Source organism: Tympanuchus pallidicinctus, unplaced genomic scaffold (assembly GCF_026119805.1).
Source record: "Tympanuchus pallidicinctus isolate F22 unplaced genomic scaffold, pur_lepc_1.0 scaffold1, whole genome shotgun sequence".
NCBI lineage: Eukaryota > Metazoa > Chordata > Aves > Galliformes > Phasianidae > Tympanuchus > Tympanuchus pallidicinctus.
In genome coordinates, this window is record NW_026294618.1 from 92,446,213 (window position 1) to 92,466,905 (window position 20,693).

A 20,693-nucleotide genomic window follows, 5' to 3' on the forward strand; every position below is an offset into this window, starting at 1 on the left:
ATCACTTCTACAGGTTATTGCCAACACAAGGCAAAGTACTTGCAGGCAGACTAATAATCATAGACAAGAAGAAGAGCTGAACTCACCCAGCTGCGACAGGCTCTCTCACCACACAGCACAGCTCTTCAGGAAGCATCCCAGATCCAAGAGATGCTCTTCTTTTAGTGCCCAGCCCTTATACACGCCACCCTGGGCCCACCTCTTCCGGTTACATGGGGAGCACAGGTGCAAACACTTAGCCTGTGCTTCCTAGGCCAGCCACACCTCTTCTCCAGGTGCTCAATCACCAGTTCAGGCCATGATCTGTCAGTTCCCCTACTAAGCTACTTCCCTCAGTGCCACATCTCTGTTTCTTTAACCCTTCCAGAGATGGTGTCTCCACCACCTCCCTGGGCACTGTCTCACCGTTCTTTCGGAGAAGAAGCATCTCCTAATGTCCAATATGAACTTCCCCTGATGCAACTTAAGGCCATTACCTCTTGTTCTATCACTAGAGAGATGGGGCTCTTTGATTTCAGGATCAGAAAAAAGGTTTTCCTTCCTCATTCTTCTAACTTCTTTTATTAAACTTCCTTCTGGACTCTTTTTTCCTTTCTTCTTTTCCATCTATTTTCAATTTAATCTTGCTCTTTATATCTATAGGGCTAATTCATCTTATTTTCTCCTCGTAGTTGACCATGGTGACTTTTCTTTGGGAAGAGGATTGTTACACAGTTGCATCTTCACTTTCTTCTACTTGTGAATTTAATAACGATTTTGTTCTCAAATCTGAGCTTCAATAGAGGGAGATTTGCATTGTCACATTTGTTATATGTTCCACATGAACAAACTTCTTTACTCTGAGAGTGAAAGAGCATGGGAACAGCCTGCCCAGAGAGGTTGTGGAGCCTCGAACATCTTCAGAGGTCCCTTCCAACCCCTACGATTTTCTGTGATTCCGTACATTGTAAAATAAAAAAGCTGTTCTCTAATCACATGTGTGGTTCTCAGTTTCTTCTTGTTTACATGGTCCTCCCCCAGGGTTCTATGCAGTTTCTCTCACACTTCTAGTCCTGTAAGTGTCTACCGTGGTCATTCCCCTCCTCTATTTTTTGTTGGCTGTTAACAAATACCAGCTTTTAGAAAAAGAAGTGGTAGATGAAAACTGAGATGGAATGGCATGACCTCTAAGAGCCAAAAAGGAGTGGAAGCTGCTTGCTTTGCTCTTACTTGATCTGGACAGGCTGAATCACTGGGCTGAGGCCAATGGGATGTGGTTCAGTAAGACCAAATGCCGGGTCCTGCACTTTGGCCACAACTTCAGGCAATGCTACAGGCTTAGGATAGAGTGACTGGAAGACTGCGTAGAGTAAACGGACCTGGGGGTGTTGGTCGATGGTCGGCTGAACTTGAGTTAGCAGTGTGCCCAGGTGGCCAAGAAGGCCAATGGCATCCTGGCCTGCATCAGAAATCGTGTGGCCAGCAGTCAGTGTCTGAGAAGACACGGGCAGCTCACCCGCGGTCTCTCGCTACTTTGCCCGTGCCGATTCCGCACCGCAGCAGCAAATCGTTCGCCGGGCCGAACCCTCGGCTGCCCGCCTTTCGGAGCCCGGCGGTGGCTCGGCGTCGAACGCGAGCCGCGCGGGACGGGCCCGCTGCCAACCCAAGGGCGGTAGGGCCGCCCCCAGCGCGCATCGTATCTCGCTCTCGCAGCGGCCCGGCCCCCCGCCGCGGAACTCCATCTCCCGGCGGTCCGCGCCATCGCGCCACCGCGTCACCGGCCCTGCCTGGCGCGGGGGGGAGTCGGCGATCGGCGAGTCGCGGCGCGATCCGACCGCGGCAGGTAGCGCGGGAGGGCGGGCGGGGCCGGGGTGGCGGCGGGGGGGCGGCGAGGTGCCCTCCGAGTGCCCTGCGAGCGGCCGGCGCCGCGCCGCGCTGCCGGCCGTCCCTGCTGAAGAGCCGAGAGCAAAGGGAACTTCTCGCGAAGGAAGCGGCAGGAGCGGGGTGTCCGGGCGCTCTGTTCGGCGCTGCGGTGCTGCTCCAAACGTGGCAAACGGAGCTCTAATTAGTGTGCGAGTCCCCAAAGAAAAGGCGTTTGGAAAGCAGTGCCGTCTTTCTCTCCGAAGAGCTCCGGTCTGCTTGTAATTAAGGCTGAAACACGTGTTTTGTTTTTTTTTTTTCCTCTTTCTGAAAATTACTACTGAAAAAGTCCCAGATTCCTCTTCTGAACGCGTTATTTTAATTAGAAGAACTGTTGTGTTTGCAAGTGGACCTCTACGCAAAGGGTAAAGCGTTCAGTTAACGAAATTCTGCTTCTGAAATGACATTTGCTTGAGTGTCTTGGTCACAGACTGCACAGCCAGGTGGGCAGCTGGCGTAAAGATGTGGCCATCCTCTGCATTCTGTTTGGGGTTTTCCTTTGGTTTTGTTTTAGAGCAGCGTTATCAGCTGCTATGGATATTGAAGCAGTGTTACTGACTGAATGCTTTCTGCCTGCTGGAACGCTTCTGTGTGGATTGCTCTGTTGGCAGAGGCAGGAGATGTTTTATTTTCATTTCTGCCTTGAAGGCACTTAGTTATTGCTCTGTCAGCTTGTTCTGGAGCTGCCCTAGCTGCCCACCACATCTGCACACTAAACGTAATCTGTTGCCTCGTAGATCCTTCTGTCAGATTACGTGGCTGTATGTTAAGAATCCAAACTAAAGCATGACTGCAGGACCGGTCCTCTTGGCTACTTCATTGTCAGCATTAAGTGCTCTAATCTGGTGGGTACGGGTAGTGCACTTGTGAACGAAGCCCTCAGATCCAAAGAGAACTCCAACAGTTAGGTATTATTAAGAGAGATATGACGAAGGAAGAATTGTTCTCAGTACACGTTTACGCTGGCACATCCTTTTGGTGTTGCAGTATTTGACAGAAAATGATGACTACCATCTGTTCCTCCCATCATCATCTCAAGTTCCTTTTCTCTTTGAGAATGAAGTCTTCATAGAGAGATTACAAGTTGTGGTCTCTTCCTGTTTCCATAGTCACAATTACTTAAGAAAAATATTCTTTTTTAAAATCTGATACATTTTCATTCATATTGTCTTTTGTGCTACCCCTTTCTGCTTGGAGTCATGATCCCCATTGAACTTACGATGTGCACCTTGTTTCACTGCCTTACAGATCGCCAGAATCTGATCTCCTGTCAGTCTTTCATTTGTCATTTCTGCCTCTAAACCTTCTTTTAACTGGAAGATCATCACGCCCTTTGTTCTGATGTACTTTGGAGTACAACATTTCTAACTGTCGGCTCTCTTTCCTCTGCTAGGCACCCCGCGTGCATGTCAGTTCTGCATGTGTTAGTAATTAAAGGTTTTAATAACAGTTTCCTCGCAGTGCTAATACAGAAAGCTTGTAAAGCTGCTAGTTAATGAAGATCTCTCTGATTTAATGGAGGAATCTTAAGAGAATTACTCTGTAAAATCCCACTGTAAGCAGCAGGACGTGAGCTGTGCCATAGCAGCAGCTGTGCAGGATGAATCTGCATCTGACCTGGAGGTCAGGCTGGGCAAAGCGTTGGCAATATCACTGCAAGGGAGGGAGGCAGCCTTTAAATATTTAGCACTGGAGACTTTGGTGAAGCTAAAAATAGAGCCTGAACTTAGCTTAAAGTCTGAGGAACAATTACCTCGATCTCATTTCCTTATCTGTTTATATCAAACTCTTTTGGTTCTTGTGCACATTTTTCCATTCCCATCTGTAAAATGCAGATGTTGGCATACAAAGAGGTGGTTAAGCTCAGTATCGCTAGAAGGCAAAATAGAACAATGTGCTATTCATCATTTCTTTTTTCACATTAGAAATTAAACGTTGAAGTAAAGCTCAAGATGTACTTTAGTGTTGATTTCATTGAACGGTGTCATTTAACTGGCTGGACAGTGGCTGTGAACGGCCTGAAAAACTTTTTACTGGCATGATATCCTCCACTTCTCTAGCTGGATTTGAGAGATGCCTATCTGGAAGACCCAGCTTCCAGCTGTGTTCACCCCTCAGCCGCGTGCCAGGCTGCTGTCACTTCTTTTCATATGTGCAAATTATATTTTTCTTGTTTGCTTTTCTTGTTGGAATTCACCAGATAGCATAAATTGCACAGAATCTTTGTGTTTGCCAACCTTAACGTTGTAGCTGTCAAATGCTATTATGGAAATTTGAACAGTTCTTTTGGCCTTCACTTTTCTAACAGAACCGTGCTGATTTAAGAATCCTTTATCAGCCTTCAGACACAGAGAAACAGATCTTCTTTCCCCCAAATCATGCCCACCATTCAGGCATTTGGTTACAGTAACACACAGCACAGACAGCCTGGGTCAGATTCTGCCACTGTGTGTTTATGCAACCCGTAGTTGTTGTTTTATTTGGGGTTTTTGACTCTTTGGAGGAAATGGGGTTATTCAAACATTATAGAAGCAAAATAAGAGAACTGAGATAAACAAGACGTGTTTTAAAGTAGCACATAGGAATACATCGGGTATGGATTTGAAAGGGCAAGTAATGTTGCTTCAATACATGTTCTTGTGAAGTGAGCTCCTTCCTCTTAAAATACTGCATACCAAATTCTTGAATTATGAGATGAGCTTTGACCAGGTGGTGGTTGTATAAATACACCTTCTCTGGGTGAGGCAAATTGGCTAACAGTGAACTTAGTCCCATAATACTTTTACTTATCTAGGCTCGAGTCTCCCTGCCTATCAGATTTCAGTGCAGTGCTGAAAAGTTCATGCTCTTGCCTATCATAGGATGGCAGAATAGGTGGGAATGTGTTATAAAGGTACTCACATGCTCTTCCAGAATGAGGTGCAGCAAACTAACTCGCAAGCAAAAGCTCTGAGTCGTCCATTCAGAGCCTTAAACCAGCCTTCTGTTGATGGTTGCTGCTGTCCACAGGGCAAAGCAGGTGGGTAGCTGCTAGTGAGCCGTGCCTCACTGCCACAGATGCTGGGTATTCCTCTGCACAGCCCTCAGTGGTGCTGGAGGCATATCCCCAGCCCTGTCGTCGCCTGTGTGGTGCCCAGCTGCCCTGTCCCTAGGGGACAGCAGGGCTCCCGTTCTTGGGGAGGTGACCTCCTTCCTTGTTTGTAGGCCTCTCCTTAGGTCTTAGGCTCCTGCTGGACTGCATAACTCCTAGCTGCGAACAACCTAGAAAAAGATTGTGGAACAGGATTGTATCACTTCTTCCTGTTGTTTTGGAGGTATCAGTGTATGCCACCTCCTTGTGGCAATAAAAATGTAAATGTTAAATTTCTTATCAAGACAAACCAGAAACTCTCCTGGATGTGTATTTCCTGTCTTTCATTTGCTTTCCTGCGTGGGACGCTTTATTTTACCCACTACCTACTGCTCTTCTTTTCCTACAATGTTAATGTATCCTTTTGTGCTCACTCGGGAGATGTTATCAGTTGCATGCAAAGCAGTTCCTGCATTGCTTGGCTATTTTGAAGTTTGTCATCATGCTCCATAAACCACATAAGTAGGAAGCTTTTCTTATACAAATGTCCTCATTTTTCTACTTGCTTCTGGTGTTATGAAGTGCCAAAATGGGGTGCCCAAAAATGGTAGGACAACAGGCTGAAGGTGAAACACATGGATTGTGCCATGGCTGTGTTCCTTTTAGGTTGTCAGTGCAAAGAGACTCTGTTAGAGGTGGTGTGAGTTCATGAAGTCCTTCAATGGTTCTTCTTTCCACATCTGCTGGGAAAAGACACCTGTAATTGCTGCTCTCCGGGCAAATCGATCTGTAAACAGAGATGCTGTGGCAGAGGGGAACGTGTTCAGTAAAACCTAATGGGGGGTTATGTAACAGAACAAAAATAAACTGAAACATCATCTGTAAATGGAGCCATTATTTCTCCTGCAGAGTAATTATTAATCAATAAATCCTGTATCCGTCAGTGTCTTAGTGTGCTAAGTGCTCTGAGCCACCTCACAATTTGCTAGTAAACCAACCTTAGAGCAAAAATGTTATTAACACTAATCACAATAACCTCTGGTGTGTGTCTGAAAGCAGCGTGGTCTCTTAGAGCACTTGCTTCACCCATCCCATTGCTGCTTTCTACTGATATGGCTTAATAGCACCATTCAGAGGTGTAACTACTGCACATTATTCAAGCTATGGGTAGTCGAGTTGCACAGTGTTTGAGTGGAAGATATTTCCTTTCATATGTGGTGTCTGTACAGCTTTGCTGGCAAACCTTTGTAGTCCAGATGTGGAGTTGTGTCATAATTTGGGGGAAACTGCTGTTCTCTGTGAATACGTAACAGGAGAAATCCTATCTACTAAATGCCTTGGTAGTTATTATTTCTGTGTAAAGTGCTTTGAAGTTTCTAAATGCCCCTCAAGTTCTTTCTGCAGTAAAATGTAATTGTGCTCTTTAATTCTGGGATAATCTGTGGTTCAAGTATAGTGGAATCACATAGAGACTTGCCTTGTTTGTGGCAGAGGAAAAGTAGCACTTTCTCAAATTACTGACAGTACAGAAGGACCCATGAAGCAAATAGAAAGATCAAGTTCCTCCAGTGCCAATCATTCTCATTTCTCTGGCTCCTGAGGATTTGGGAATATTAGGTCACTTCCAAGGCTGTAGCATTTATATGTGTGATACATTTTGTAGCTGGCTGTCCTATCTGCATAGTGCCTGACTTCTCTACAAACGTTTTATTGGGTGCTTATTTCAGTGCTTCTATCCGTCTAATTGCCTTATTTATTATATGTCAATCTTCAGAAAATTCAACTTAAGTGAATGTGTCACGTCATATAAAGGCACTTACAAGATAAAGTCACCCTTAACCCTGTTACATGTGAACTTGAGTAAATTTAGGTACAGTTCTTATTTTGACCCAGGAATTCAGTTGCTCTGTTCTGTTTACTATTTGATCGAGCAATTGCAGAGCATCAAATTAATTCACAGCAGCAGTAAAACCAACAAAACCTCTCAAGTCTGGAGAGAATGTGTGCTGCTCAGTGCCATCCATAAACAGTGCCTGCTCTATGGAAGTTTTGAAGTACTCAATGTTTTATCAGTTTCTCAGAGTATGAGTGTTTGAATCATGACATCCTTTAAAATTACACACTAAGAAGATGACAGCAGTGTTCCCCAGCAAACATTTCTTGTACTTAAAGGGAAGCTTGAAAACATTAATTGGTGAAGAGAATGAGTAACCTTGTTTTTTTTCCCACTTGCAGCATAAAGCAGTTCAAATATATTCCAAATGAATTTTTTTTTAAACGATACTCTGTTTGACTAAGACACAGCAGCTCTGCAGGCAGGTAATGCGTCTGTTGCCATGAGATCAGGTTGTTTTTCACCTCAAGAGAGCTTTGTTGACTGTGGAGGGGTGTTTAAGAGCTGGAGTGCATGTCTGTGGTCTTCTGTTTTCTTTTCAAAAGCATTCAGTGGGAGAAAGAAAGGGAAGGCCCTTCCACTCTTTACCCTTCAAGGGTTTTGCAAATACTTCCCCTACTCCAGAGTGATGGGGAGATACAAGATGGCTGCCCTCATGTTCTTGCTTCTCATTCTGCATACACCTTTTCTTTTTCTTTTTTTTTTTTTAATATGTACTTTACTGAAGAGATGCTCTACTTAGGAAACCTTTACAGTCTTAACCAAGTACATCACGTGTCTCTGAGCTATCTGTTGGGGCTCATCAGTTCTGTCCTTCTCTTGCAGGCATTATGCTGCTGGAGATATTCCTGATTTTGGGGGCAATCATCATCTACTTCGTGGTTTCCAAAAAGAAAGAAGAGACGCTCGCATTCAAAGAGGGATGGTGGGGAAAGGGACAGAAACCTGACACTGAAGAAGATAGGACAATTAGGCCATTCAAGGTGGAAACTACAGAAGAAGAGCTAAGCGTAAGCAAATCTCTATTTGGGGGAAAAAGAAGTCAGAAGTGGCCAAATAAATACAGGCCTTGCTGGAAGTATTTTTCACATTGAACCAATGTGGAATATTCATGAAAATGACTGACTAGTGTGGAGGGCTTGGGGGAAGGGACTTCCCAGCATTTCAGAAGATAGAAATGGATAGACAGATTTCACATTCTGCTGTATTGTTTTGTTTTCAGCTGTCTGTCCCAAAATTGCTAGTAAATAAGCCTTCTTTATAAGGCCTAATAAACATGAAAATCATATTACAGATTACTCAGCTGTGTTCCTCTTTGTGCACCTTCCTCTGCTTAATTGTGTAGACCAGAATACAAAAAATATCTTTGGTTTTGAAAGAAAAAAAAAAAAGAATAATTATATCTCATTTCCTTGAGTGCCTTATGTTTGCAGCTGCCTTGGATGCTAATTCTGTAATTTATGATCTACTTGGGTCAACAGTAATGCAGTGTTAATTACAGTAAATACATGCATAGCAGAATTTGCTAGATAACAAGACCTTGATTGTGAGTGTTTGTCAGGGATTGCACAATTTCATAGATGTCTATGGAGTAATCATTCAAATGATACTCCTGGGACTGCTCATATTATTCATTTTCAATGTGTCTCTAGATCACTATTTTCTAAGCGAGGCCTGGATTTTTTTGGACTTTGTTGTCCTCCTTAGTAATAGCAGTGGACACTCATTTCTAATACATCTTCCCCTTACACTGCAGACAAAAAGCTACATAATTTATAACCTTAGGATTTTAGTGATATGCATTATTTGATTTTATAATAGCTATTGCAACATAATCTACCAGTAACAAACTGTTTTCAAATAAATTCTTATGTAAGCTACAAATTATACTAAGTTACAATTTTTTTTTTCTGAATGTTGAACGTGGACAAAAAACTTGTACATCAAAATGTGTCAAAGGCTTCATTTAAAAATCCTTTTTTTTTTTGGTACGTGTGCTAATTGCAAAGAAAAAAACCCAAAACACAATACCAAACTTATGTACTGATATCTGCCTGTTCAGTGTGAGGCATGAGCCAGCACATACACCTAACTTGTCTTATAAGTGTAAGATGTCTTTATTGGAAAGTGCTGCTCAAGTTCAAGCCCCACAGAGGCCTGAGCAGGGTAGGATTTCCAGATCTCAACTATTCTGTGGTTCTGTTTCAGGGAGAAGGCTCTTGGCTGTCCTTCTCTGCTGAGTGATTTTTGACTGAATTTGCAGTATTGGCAGCATCTCCCATGACCGTGAAGTGCAGTAGTGACCTCACATGATTTGGAAACATTCACTGCAGTCTAGTTTCACCAACTCTTTCACTGCGTGAAATTCTCAGTGTTTCACAGTGAAGGACCAGCAGCTTGGTCTGGGAAGGAGAGCAATGAGCATTCACTGCATTCTCTGTGAGACTGGGCTCAAAGGTAGTCCCTATGAAAAGGCAAGAAGACTTACATTCTGAGGTTAATTTGATCAAGATTCTTCATAGTGCAGTATTGCTTTTTGGGTTCTACCCTCTGTGGCTATCGGCCTGGCAGACAGATTAGCCAGTGCTGCTAAAGAAAGCGAAGGTGTTAAGAACATCTATAACTGGAAGAGGAACAGGGAGCATCTGGAGGAGAACAAGGAGTGAAAAAAAAGTGATGGAGCATGGGTGAAAGGCACAGTCATCACTGGAGACATTATTCAGACACTGTTCTTTTTCCACTTGGGAAGGATTAGAAACTGTACACAGTAGAGCATGACAGCAGACACAAGTGCTTGTAACATCTCTCCCTTCTTTTCTTTTCCCTGTAGGACTTATTTAGAAGACTTGACCAGGCTAGATTCACTGAGCCACTGGAGGACAGTTGCTTCCATTATGGGATTAACGTGGCATGTCTCAGGAAGGTTGTCTCCTACTGGAAAAACCAGTTCAACTGGAAGAAACAAGTTGAAGTTCTCAACAAGTATCCCCACTTCAAAACTAAAATTCAAGGTATCTGTTTTTTTTCCTTAAAAATAAACAGTAATACATAATCTCATTTACAGAGATCTCAGTGTAAGAACGCTCTTGGCCATGCTGCATGAGCCTTCCCTCTGTGGCTGCCATAATGTGGATCCTTGCCACTGTTACAGCAGAAGTGAGAAACTACCTCATTGTAATTGAAACCGCTGAGGACAAACAGAATCTCCCTGTGCATGGATGGGTTGTCCGTTGGAGTTACAGAGAGCCAAGCACAAGCATTCGGAAATGGATTTGCATCCTGAGATGTAGCAGTGTTCTCTGACTTGCGATCATGCAAAAATACCCACAGATGCCACCTCTTGTTCCATGCAGCTCCCCAGCTGCTGCTGTCACGGTGATGCTGTCAGTCTGGCAGGATCATCAGCTGAGTGTGCTGGCTGATCATGTTTATCCCAGCCTGGCAGGGCCAACGTACGCTGCTGCACCATTTCGTGTTCTCATAGACCTAGGAAGGCAGAATGCCTTTCCTTTAGAGTTGATGTGTTGCCAGGTCCAAGTGACTGCTTTGTCTTTTCGTTCAAAACAGACACGTTTTGAAAGAGGCCATTCAGTTAAGGTCTGTTATTATTGGAGCTTGGTCAAACTGGATGTTTTAAATACTTCAGTTAGGGATGTACTTGGGTGATTTGATATGCAGCTATGGATTTAGGCGAAGCAGACAGTTGTTTTATGTGACTGTAAAATTCACGCTTGAGATCATGCAATCATGCAATATTATTTTTACTTGGCCCCATGAATGCACATTATTTGAAATGGGGCAGTTAACTGTAATATTTAAAATAAATTTGTGACCAAAAAAAAAGAGGAAAAAAAAGTACCACCTGAGACAAGAAAGGGAAAAGAAGTTAAGAACGATGTCATGTGTATAGCAACAAGAAGAGAGATTTGAACATTAAGAGTGATTGCCATGAAAAGACAGGATCCGATGTCGAATACTGGATCCTTAGCTTTTGTTATCCATTGAATGTTTTTCAGAGAATGCAGAAATCCACAGAGTTGTAAAGGAGGGGGATTCTCAGCCAGTGAGAGGCTGGGATGGAGTTGATGCAAGTGAAATGTGCTTAAATACATTATAAAATGAATCATTCAGGTTCTACTAAGAGCAAATTATTGTTTCCTGGAAAGCAGAGCCCTGAATGGAGTTGAAGAAAAGCAGATAACCTGTAGGTCCTAATGCAACACTGTGTGAAATCACTAGTACATCATAAGGATCACGGAAAAAAAATAGAACTGCAATTTTTACCTTCTTGCTTTACAATGACCAGGCTGGTACAAGAACATAATTTTCTATTTTGATTTAGCAAAAATATACTGAAAGGCTTGGATAAAAGGTAGAATGGAATCAAGAACTCTTAATGAACTCTTAAACTCTTAGCAACGTGTTTTTTCAAATCCTGGACACAAGTTAGTTAGTTCATCAAAAGTTAAGATGAACTCCAGACAGAGAATGCATAGTGATTGCTTTTAAAATTCCTTTTGCTCTAACATTAAGATCAATGGCTGGAGAAAGAAGCTAGACATGTTGAAATGAGAAGTCAGGCATGGACAAAATAAGGAAAGTGATTAATGCCCCCAAAGAAACAGCTGCTGCTTATGATGGATTCCTTATCTCTTGCTGCCTTCAAGTTGCAATTGTATGCCTTTGAGGAAGAAAAATCTGTGACTAACAGAGCCTTCTGGTGCCATATAGGGATATTTGGGTAAAATTTAAGGGCTCTTGGGCTAGATGATGCAATCGTCTCATTGCTTTTAAGTTGACTCAGTGTTAGCAGTGGTAGATTGCTTCACTTCTATGTCTTATTTTTCCAATATATTTTAAAACAGAAAGAGAACAACCTCATTCAGGTGTAGTGATGCTTAACTGTACATTATAAAGCGCTTTAAGCTCCTTGGATAACATGGATCCCTAGAGGTGCAGGGTACTTGCATACTTACAAAAAAAAAAAACCAACCAACCAACCAACCAAACCAGAAAAGATTTATTCAGAATCTGTTGTGCAATTAGTTTCAGTGTCATAGAAAACTTAGGCATATTTGGGTTTTTTTTCCCAGGCATTGATATACACTTTGTTCATGTAAAGCCTCCTCATTTGCCTGAGGGCCAGTCTGCAAAGCCACTGTTAATGGTTCATGGTTGGCCTGGCTCATTTTATGAATTTTACAAAATTATCCCTCTCCTGACGGATCCTGCCAGCCACGGCCTCAGCAGTGAACATGTATTTGAAGTCATTTGCCCCTCCATCCCTGGATACGGCTTCTCAGAAGCACCTCACAAAAAAGGTAAGATGTGTAAGAAGAAACTGAACTAACAAAAGTCCAGACTCGTAGCGAGACAGCCTCTACTGGCAGATGGTAACTTCTGCCTCTTCTTCTTTTTCCCAGCGTAGAAGCAAAGATTTCACATGTCACATGGAGAGAGAGAGATGAGTGTCACCATTAATTAGATTCAGGAGTAATATATAGATCTTTTTGAAAGGACTATGCAAAGTTATGAAGTGAAGACTCATGAATAAGACAGTTTCTTGCTATCATTAAGATAAGACTGTTCTCACAGAGACCAAATGGAAACACATTCCCCAAGCAATGCCAAGTGTCTCTGACAGGGCTCAGCTCAGAGCATGACTGTCGTTTAGAAGGAGTCCAGCAACCCCTTGGTGGGACAAATGCATGGAGAACAGGTGGGGTTAAGGGAGGCTGTAGTGAAGACTGGGCTTCCTCCTCTGGACCTTGCCCAGACAATGTGACAAGGGCTTTCATATACTGTCAGACAGGTGAGGAAAAATGGACTTGTATCCTTTTAGGAATTTAACTGTTGTCATGACAGGGAGAACAAATGCTGTACATTCAGAAGTGCAGCTGAAATTAATGTAATATTTTTTTTTTTATTGCAGGCTTTGATTCTGTAAGCGCTGCTTCTGTATTTTATGAACTGATGCTCAGATTGGGATTCCACGAGTTCTACGCACAAGGTGGTGACTGTGGCTGGCTCATCTGCACCAATCTGGCCCAGATAGCTCCCAGGTGAGTACTCATTTGACACACTGCTCCACAACTGGTGTATAAAGCTATTTTATTCTTTAAATAGCTGTTGCTCACAGACTTTACAGTGAGAATAATAGAGCACAGGAACAGGCTGCCTGGAGATGTTGTGGAGTCTCCTTCCCTAGAGATATTCAAGACCCTCCTCAACACTTTCCTATGTAACCTACTGCAGGGGAATCTGCTTTATCTGGGAGGAGACTGGATGTGAGCTCCAGAGGTCCCTTCCAACCCCTACAATTCTGTGATTCTGTGTGACTTGACTGTTCCAAACCAAGTCCATAAACAAGCGAGTACTGTGTTGTTTTCCTCCTCAGTGCTCCATGCAAAGCAGTTATCAGAACTGTACCCCAGCACAAACAGCTGTGCAGTAGCTTTGTGATGGTCCCAGAGGGACTGGAATGGTATGAGTACTTACACTAATAGCAGAATTTGGGCCTTAGTAGCTGGGTTTGTATGCTGACCACTGGCAGCTGCCGCTTTGACTTGTTTTTGTGTGAAAAGCAACATTACAAAGTACAACCAAGGTTGTAAGCAGTGATGTAATTGGGAGAGTGGAATTAAAGGATGCCCATTTCTGTATATTTTAAATGTAACTTTTTATATCTGTACATTTATATATGTAATCTATTTTAGATAGGTTATAGATTAGTAATATAACATCTAACAACATTTATATCAAAGCATCATAAAATGTTATATTACACATTTAACAACTTTGAGTCATATTTTATTTCAGTAATTTGTGGGTTTTTTTTCTGTTTTTATTTTTAGCCATCTGAAAGGTCTTCATTTAAACCTAGCCTTAGTTACAAACTTGGGGTTCACCCACCTGCTCTCCATTCTGCTGGGCCGCTACTTTCCAGGGCTCTTTGGTTTCCACGAGGAAGACGTCAGGAGGATGTTTCCCTTCTTGAAAAAGGGGCTCTACAAGATGTTGGAAGAGTCTGGCTATAGTCACATACAGGCTACAAGACCTGATACTGTCGGTAAAGAAATAAACAAAAATACTTATTTAATTTTAGCTGCAATGTCATAAAAACAAAACACCTTGTTGAAATATGCAGAAGATGAGTGTTTTTCACAAAAATGGAAGTAGGAAGGTTAGAGGTTTTAAACAGCAGGTTCTTCTGCATGCATGTAACTCATAACAGACTAGGAGGGGGGTTGGAACAAGATGGTCTTTGGAATGGCTCTCAGCCCAAGCCATTCTATGGTAGAGGGGTATCTAGTATTAAACTCACTTTTGCATACAAAAGGATACATCTGTACCTCAACAGCAAGCACCCTCCAAGTGCCACTGATCTCATTTTCAGTTTTCATAAATAGAAATGGCACAATACTTTTCCACATCTGCTGCCACTGGGGACTGTAATTACAAATGCAGCTATGCTGAGAACAAAAGACAGTTTCTTTACAGAGAATCAATCACAGTCAAAAGATGTAAACTCCAAAAAGCTTTTAGCTGTTTCAGCATGCAAGCTAGTTTATTTATAGACATAAATAATACCTGAAAGGTAAAATCAAATTTGTTTCTTACTCATTGCTATGAATCACTTACAAACTTTAAAGAAAACGAAATGTGTATCCCTATGAATGTTCTGCTAATCAATCAGATTGCTTAACTGTTTTAACTGTGAAGTGTTTCTATTTTAAAAGTATCTTTTGCAGCTGAATTGAAAAATTGAGTCAAGAATACTAAATGTATTTTATTTTAGTGCAGCAAGACTCACTCACTATAGGTTTTAATAAAGACAGAGTTGTAGAAATTATTTCTTAATGTCCTTCCATAAACTTAGCTACAAAAATGGGGTATTCTAAAAACGTTGGCAAAATAATAGTTTTATGGATTTAAAATAATTTGGCTTGCTTTGAGTTGTGATTTCCAAAAGTTATCAGTCTCTAATTCCTTGTTTGCTGTAAGACAAAGAAGCTGGCAGTTACCCAGTCACAGGTGGGCTTTCTCTTGTGGTTTTCTGGCCCATTCTGGTCCCTAGCTGTGATCTGTGATCTGCCACAGCAGACTGTGTGGACTGTACAGATTGGGAACCAGCAGTAAGTTCATGTTCTGAGAGCTGAAGCAGGAGCAATTCTGAGCACAGTGAAGAGAGGGGGAACAGCAGAGGGGAAGACTTCTTGGGAAAATAACACCGAGGAGAAGGAAGCTGACAGGAGCTGAGAGAAGCCCAGCCAGGAAGACTGCCAAGGTCTTCCTGAGTATTCTGGTGGTACACGGTACGACATGGAGCTGTCCTAAGCAGGGAAGTCATTTCTGACTTTTAGCTGATCCTAGTATGTTGGCTGTTTCTGAGCTGGCTTTTGATCAGCAGATGCATGCATCTGGTTTTATACTTACCTGCATGAAGTGTGAGGTCATTTTCAGATGATTGAAGAGGCAGTGCCTGTATTCACAGTACTGTGAGGATCAATGTAAATTCTATCTATGTGTAAACTGATGCACTCTTCTTTGTTCCATCAAAGTGAATTATATGAGAAGTATATTGCTTGTCCAATTCTGCATGCTAAATCAGCTTTTTGGATCATTTAGTATCTATGTATTACAAGTGTTACTTGTTTGTTAACTGAAACTCAACTAACAGTTTGCTTTTGCTAGTGTGGAAGGTGGACCTTTTAACAAAGCCTTGCTCTTCTTTAATTACTTCCTAATAATCCTTAAAAAGTTTTTGGTGTTAGACAATGGTGTAAATTCTTCTGGTCATGTGTAGGCATGTGGGACTTGGCCCTGTAGTACTGTTTAATATGTGCCAACTTCCAGATTAATGGAAGCAAACCCTGCTTGGCACATAGTGCTTAATCTTATTAGCTTACAAAGAAAAGAAAAAATAAAAAAAACCCAAACCATCAGAAATTCCAATACTGTTACATCAGTTTAAAAACATTCAGTATGAGCTAATTTGGAGTCTGCTGACTTGCAGGTACTGTGTTAATGATTCAACAATAAATGGCTCTGACTTGTTCTGTTAATCTATTTAGGATCACAGGTGCTGGAATAGCTTTGTAAAGTTATTTCCCCTGTACTATAGTGGGCAGCATCTAAAACTAAAAAAAATTGAGAACAGCAGTAGAACATCTCATTTTTAGTTAAATTTCCCTCCTCCTTTTCAGGCTGTGGTTTGAATGACTCTCCAGTAGGACTGGCTGCATACATCTTGGAGAAGTTTTCTGTGTGGACTGATCCAGAATTCCTTAACTTAGAAGATGGAGGACTTGAGAGGTAAGTGCTATTTTCGATGAGGTGATTAAGCCTCAAGTCAAAGCTAAACAAATGTCTATCACATCTCATAAGGAGCTTGCAGAGACTACAAATGGTGCAGTGCTGTACTTCCCAGTTTGATCTCCTACAAAGAGATACATCCCCCAGCTTCTGTGGAATGAAAACTGACTTAAGTGGAAGTACAGTGTTAGGACAGACAAATGTAAACTTCACCTGATCTAAGATGCTCGAAAACACGACTCACATTTCACTGTAATATTAATACTTAACTGTTTTGTGAACTTGCTTTAAATTAATCAGTATTGCTTCATCTGTGTACAGTTTGCTAATAAGTGATCACAGTTACTCTGAGCTAAAAGTCTGAAATAGTCGAAGCTCCTTTTGAAAATTACTGAGGTACTTAGCAGGAATTGAACAAAACAGCATTTTACAAAAGGGTCCAATGAAAATGAATTTGAATAGAGTGTTTTCACTGCAAACAGCTTACAACTTGATATTGAATTTGCACTAATTATTGCATATGTTGGAGTACCTGCAATTCCTGTACTGAAAGCTTATGGTAGCATTTTAAATTATGAATAATAGTGCAATCTGCTTTATGAACTCTGCTGCTTCTATTCTCCCAGACTTGGACAGTATAGACAGCTATACTGGAGTCTGTCTGTCCTGTACAAGTTAAAATTTCACTTTCCAGTTTGTGTTTGAAAGCCTATAACATGTTTATTTGGCCACTGACAGGAAGGGGGAAGTTAACACACTTCCTCTCTCCATTTTTATTCTTAATGAGTTAAACAGTTCTTTCAACAAAACCAAAGTGAAGTCCTTATAACTAAATTTTGTACTACTTAGTAACTAAGAAATATCTGGGGTTACCTGTTCAGGAAGTTTAACCTGGATGATCTTCTCACCAACATCATGATCTATTGGGTGTCAGGCTGCATGGTCTCCTCAATGCGTTTCTACAAAGAAAATTTGCATAAAGGAATAGGCACACAGAAACATGAAAAGTAAGTGCTATTTTTCTTTAAATATTTTGTTTTGAATTGAATTCTATGTTTGCAGATAAGCTGTTTGTATCTTGTGGTTGCTGCAAGTTCATGAACGCAGAGGTAAACCTGCCCTGAGGTATATGCAACCACAGCTCACTGCTATTTATTTAGCTGTGAAATGATCCTCCCAGAAAGCTGACTCAGTTCTTGAACAGTTCTTGAAGCTGTTGTGGCTGCACTGTGGGCAGTATCCTGTTCCAGTTCTGCCTACATGAGATGAGCTATACAGAACTTCTACATGCCTAGAGGAAGGAGTCTCAAGAACCTACGTAAAAGCAGGCATCCTCTTCTGTCTAAATCTTAAAATCTTTGTCACTCCAGACAAAGCGGCTCACGTGTAGGGGATATTTAGGCCCTCGACATGTATTACTCTGTTTGTAACAAGCATGGACAGTTCCACTTTAAGGTACTTTTCCCTTGAAATGCAGTTGCTTCTCTTTACTTCCTCGTGTAGAAAATATTCTGTAGAGCACATTCATGCCAGTTAAAAGCAAGAGCTGTCTATGGGAGTACGCTTTATAGGACAAAATCTCATGGTAAGAAAAGCTTTCTCTGAGCTAGTCCAGATTTACCGTTACTGCTTTCCCTCTTCTCACCTTTGCCTTGCAGCCACCATTCAGGTTCTTCTCCTCAAACCCTCCCATTGTCCTGACAGGCTCAACATGTTCTAGTTGTAATTTGCACTGTAAATTTCTCTTCAGCCCTTGTCAATTTGCTTTTCCCTCAGTACATTACTCTTGAGCCCTGATTGCAGCATGAGGAAACCTTATACTCACTGCCTCCTGGAGATCTCAGTTTCCATGCTTCTAACTCTTCTGTCATGGATCCCTTACAAAACTGCCATCTGTATCAGTGTATGCAAAAAGTTAGTCTTTTGGCATTTTCCCCCTCAGAAACAGGAGTGTTGTCTAGTATTCAAATTTAAGATCTGGAAGTCAGCTTTAATTGCCTGGTAGGCCTGCCTGACTGTTGAAGAATAGCATTTCCAAGGGACTTTCCATTTCTTGCTCAGTGAAGTGTTTGAAAGATAAAATTATTCTCTCTTCTCTCTCAGGCTCACAGTGCAAGTACCTACTGGCATTGCCTCCTTTCCTAATGAAATCATGCACATACCCCAGGCTTGGGCCCAGAAGAAATACACCAACATAGTTTCCTTCCATTTCATGCCTCGAGGTGGCCACTTTGCAGCATTGGAGGAACCTGAACTTCTTGCTGAAGATATTCTACAGTTTGTTGGGAAAGTAGAGAAAGAGCAACTCTGGACAAAGAAAAAAAAGTAACTCCCCTTAGGAAAAGGAGGGTAATTGCTTACAGCTTAGCAAATGTACAGGCCTTAGTAAGTCTACTTTAATCAGTGTAATTAGATCTCACTCTCAATCAGACGTGAGAAGACAGCAAGAAAAATGCAGGATAGCTAGATAAAATACATCTTCAGAAACTTAAATCTGCTAATTTTAAAATGTTTTAAATTTTCTTAGCAGCTAGGCTAAGAACATAGCATGAAGGTTGCTTGGTTATTTTCTCCCTCTCAGCAGAGACTTCTAAAATCTGTTCTGTAACACTACTGCCTCATACACAGAAATTGAAAAATAGACCTTCCCACTAATTATGCTCAGTTTAATTGTTACTAACAGCTTTTCTCCATGACAGCAGTAAAAATTGAGTTGGTGTATGTGAGAGATTCCTCACATAAACAATGGGGAACAGCTTAACAAGACCTAACTGCATCCATTAATCAGCATTGATCTACAGTGCCCAGTAAGACAGCCAGCTGGCTGCCTTTCTCTTACAGCTTGTGCTGTTAAGCAGCTTTCTGGCTGCAAGAAAGCTCCACTCCCCTGCGCCGGGCTCTCCCAGGAAAACAATGTGTGAGGAGCAGCTGAAGCGTCAGCTGAGTGCATGAGCCACATCGGCTCCCATAGCTTGAACCAGGAGGAGGAGCAGGGATAGGAGTAATTATATGACATGACAAGCTACCTCTGCACTGAATTTCTGCCCTTAACTAAAATGTAAATGTAAAAGCCCTGGACAGGTTCAAGACACAGTAGCTTTGCATTGCTTCCGCAGGGTATTGTAAACACATCATATTAACAAATAAAACATTGATTAAATTGAAATTAAAAGGAACTCGCTTTAAATTTTGATTAACACTTACACACAAACATTTGCCTTATGTTTTTAAACAGGTGAGATTTTGTTTAGTGACAGCAAAAGTAAATGGCAAATTAGAAACTATTGATTCTGTATTATATCTGTTACAGAATCAGGTTGAATTTGAAGGGCTGAGTATCTTTACTTAAAACAATCCCCAGTGAGTGCAGCTGAGCTTCAGGCACTGTTAAGCAGATGAGTGATTTCAGAATGGCTTCGTTCTCCCATCATGTGTGATATACTTCCCTCCTTATGCTTGCAGGGTAAATATAATCCATTAATAACACTTGTGTAGATTAGTTTTATTTTACAGCATTAATCGGAATGGAAACTGTTAAATAACAGTTACTGCTTCTTCCCACAGTTTGGTGTGGGGAAGGCAACACTGATGCTGGACACATTTGAATCTGAGGGCTCAAAGCCAGCTTTCTGGCATGACAGACTGCTTGTAGATCAACTTTGGCCATTTTTCCAAGCAGGGATGAGAGCTCTCACTACCTGTACTCCAGCCTTTTGTGTTCTCATCTGCTAAATATTGACACTTAGGCTGGTTTGAAGAGACAGGCAAGAAAATATAGAATTGTTCAGGTTCAGTGTTGCCAAAACATGGCTTATTCAGAAGAAATGGGCTTACCTCTGACAGTGACAGCTGGTCATAAGGTTCCGGGCTCCCTCCTGCACTAATCCTTGATCTCTGGCCATTTGTTTTTGTCTTACTTCTCTCTCTTGCACGGCCTTGTATTTCAGAGCTGGAGATCATCCTCTCTCATCTTTAACACACATGCAGACATCTGCTGTGGTGCTAGGAACACTGCCATACACAGATATAACTGAATACTTCCCTAGAGGCTGCTCAGTTTCAGTGCAGATAAAGTAAGTGGGAAGGAAGTTGGCTACATGATACCTGGCAAACCCTTTTTCAGATGTAAGTAGAAGGCATGAAGCATTTTCCGTCTTCTGTCTCCTTTTCTGGAGCAGATCTGCTTGAAGGGGACCAGCCTCAGTGAAGAGAGGCACATCAGGGCTCACTTAGCAACATTATGTTACAGCACCCATCCAGGCACCAGAAAAAACAACAACAAACCCCTACCTCTAGACCCTTCTACTTCCAACTGTGCCTCACAGCGCTCAAAGGTAACGAACACATGCTAAGTGAGCACGTCCTTGCCCCACTCTACATGCCAGGTAAGTGCATTTCAGCCAACTACAAATTAGCTGTCCTTACTGTCTGTTCAACTTAGCACAGAAAATAGTCATAGAAATTAAATCCAGCATGAAAATGGGTTTGATTGAATTCCATTCGAAAGAAAGAAAG

General features: G+C 41.8%; 1 protein-coding gene across 3 annotated transcripts; it reads left to right on the top strand.

Moving 5' to 3' along the window:
• Nucleotides 1-1,711: 1,711 nt before the first annotated feature.
• EPHX1 (epoxide hydrolase 1) lies at nt 1,712-20,462 on the top strand. 3 transcript variants are annotated; one of them, XM_052696104.1, is made up of 9 exons: nt 1,712-1,822; nt 7,689-7,873; nt 9,694-9,874; nt 11,957-12,184; nt 12,796-12,925; nt 13,718-13,932; nt 16,070-16,178; nt 17,060-17,185; nt 18,282-20,462. In XM_052696104.1, the coding sequence occupies exons 2-9, from the start codon at nt 7,694-7,696 to the stop codon at nt 18,505-18,507; spliced, it is 1,395 nt and encodes a 464-aa protein (XP_052552064.1). In that variant the 5' UTR covers nt 1,712-1,822; nt 7,689-7,693; the 3' UTR covers nt 18,508-20,462. The 3 variants fall into 3 exon arrangements, with proteins under 3 accessions (XP_052552064.1, XP_052552082.1, XP_052552074.1); XM_052696122.1 differs by lacking the exon at nt 1,712-1,822 and adding an exon at nt 4,776-4,918; XM_052696114.1 differs by lacking the exons at nt 1,712-1,822; nt 18,282-20,462 and adding an exon at nt 4,776-4,918 and having other exon boundaries at nt 17,060-17,189.
• Nucleotides 20,463-20,693: the final 231 nt, after the last annotated feature.

What these genes read in the sequence shown, in the direction of transcription:
- EPHX1 (XM_052696122.1), top strand. Translation starts at nt 4,780, where the DNA reads ATGTGTTATAAAGGTACTCACATGCTCTTCCAGAATGAGGTGCAGCAA. An exon ending in GAAGATGGAGGACTTGAGAG is followed by an intron (nt 16,179 to 17,059) that starts GTAAGTGCTATT and finishes TTACCTGTTCAG; the next exon opens with GAAGTTTAACCTGGATGATC. An exon ending in GGCACACAGAAACATGAAAA is followed by an intron (nt 17,186 to 18,281) that starts GTAAGTGCTATT and finishes CTTCTCTCTCAG; the next exon opens with GCTCACAGTGCAAGTACCTA.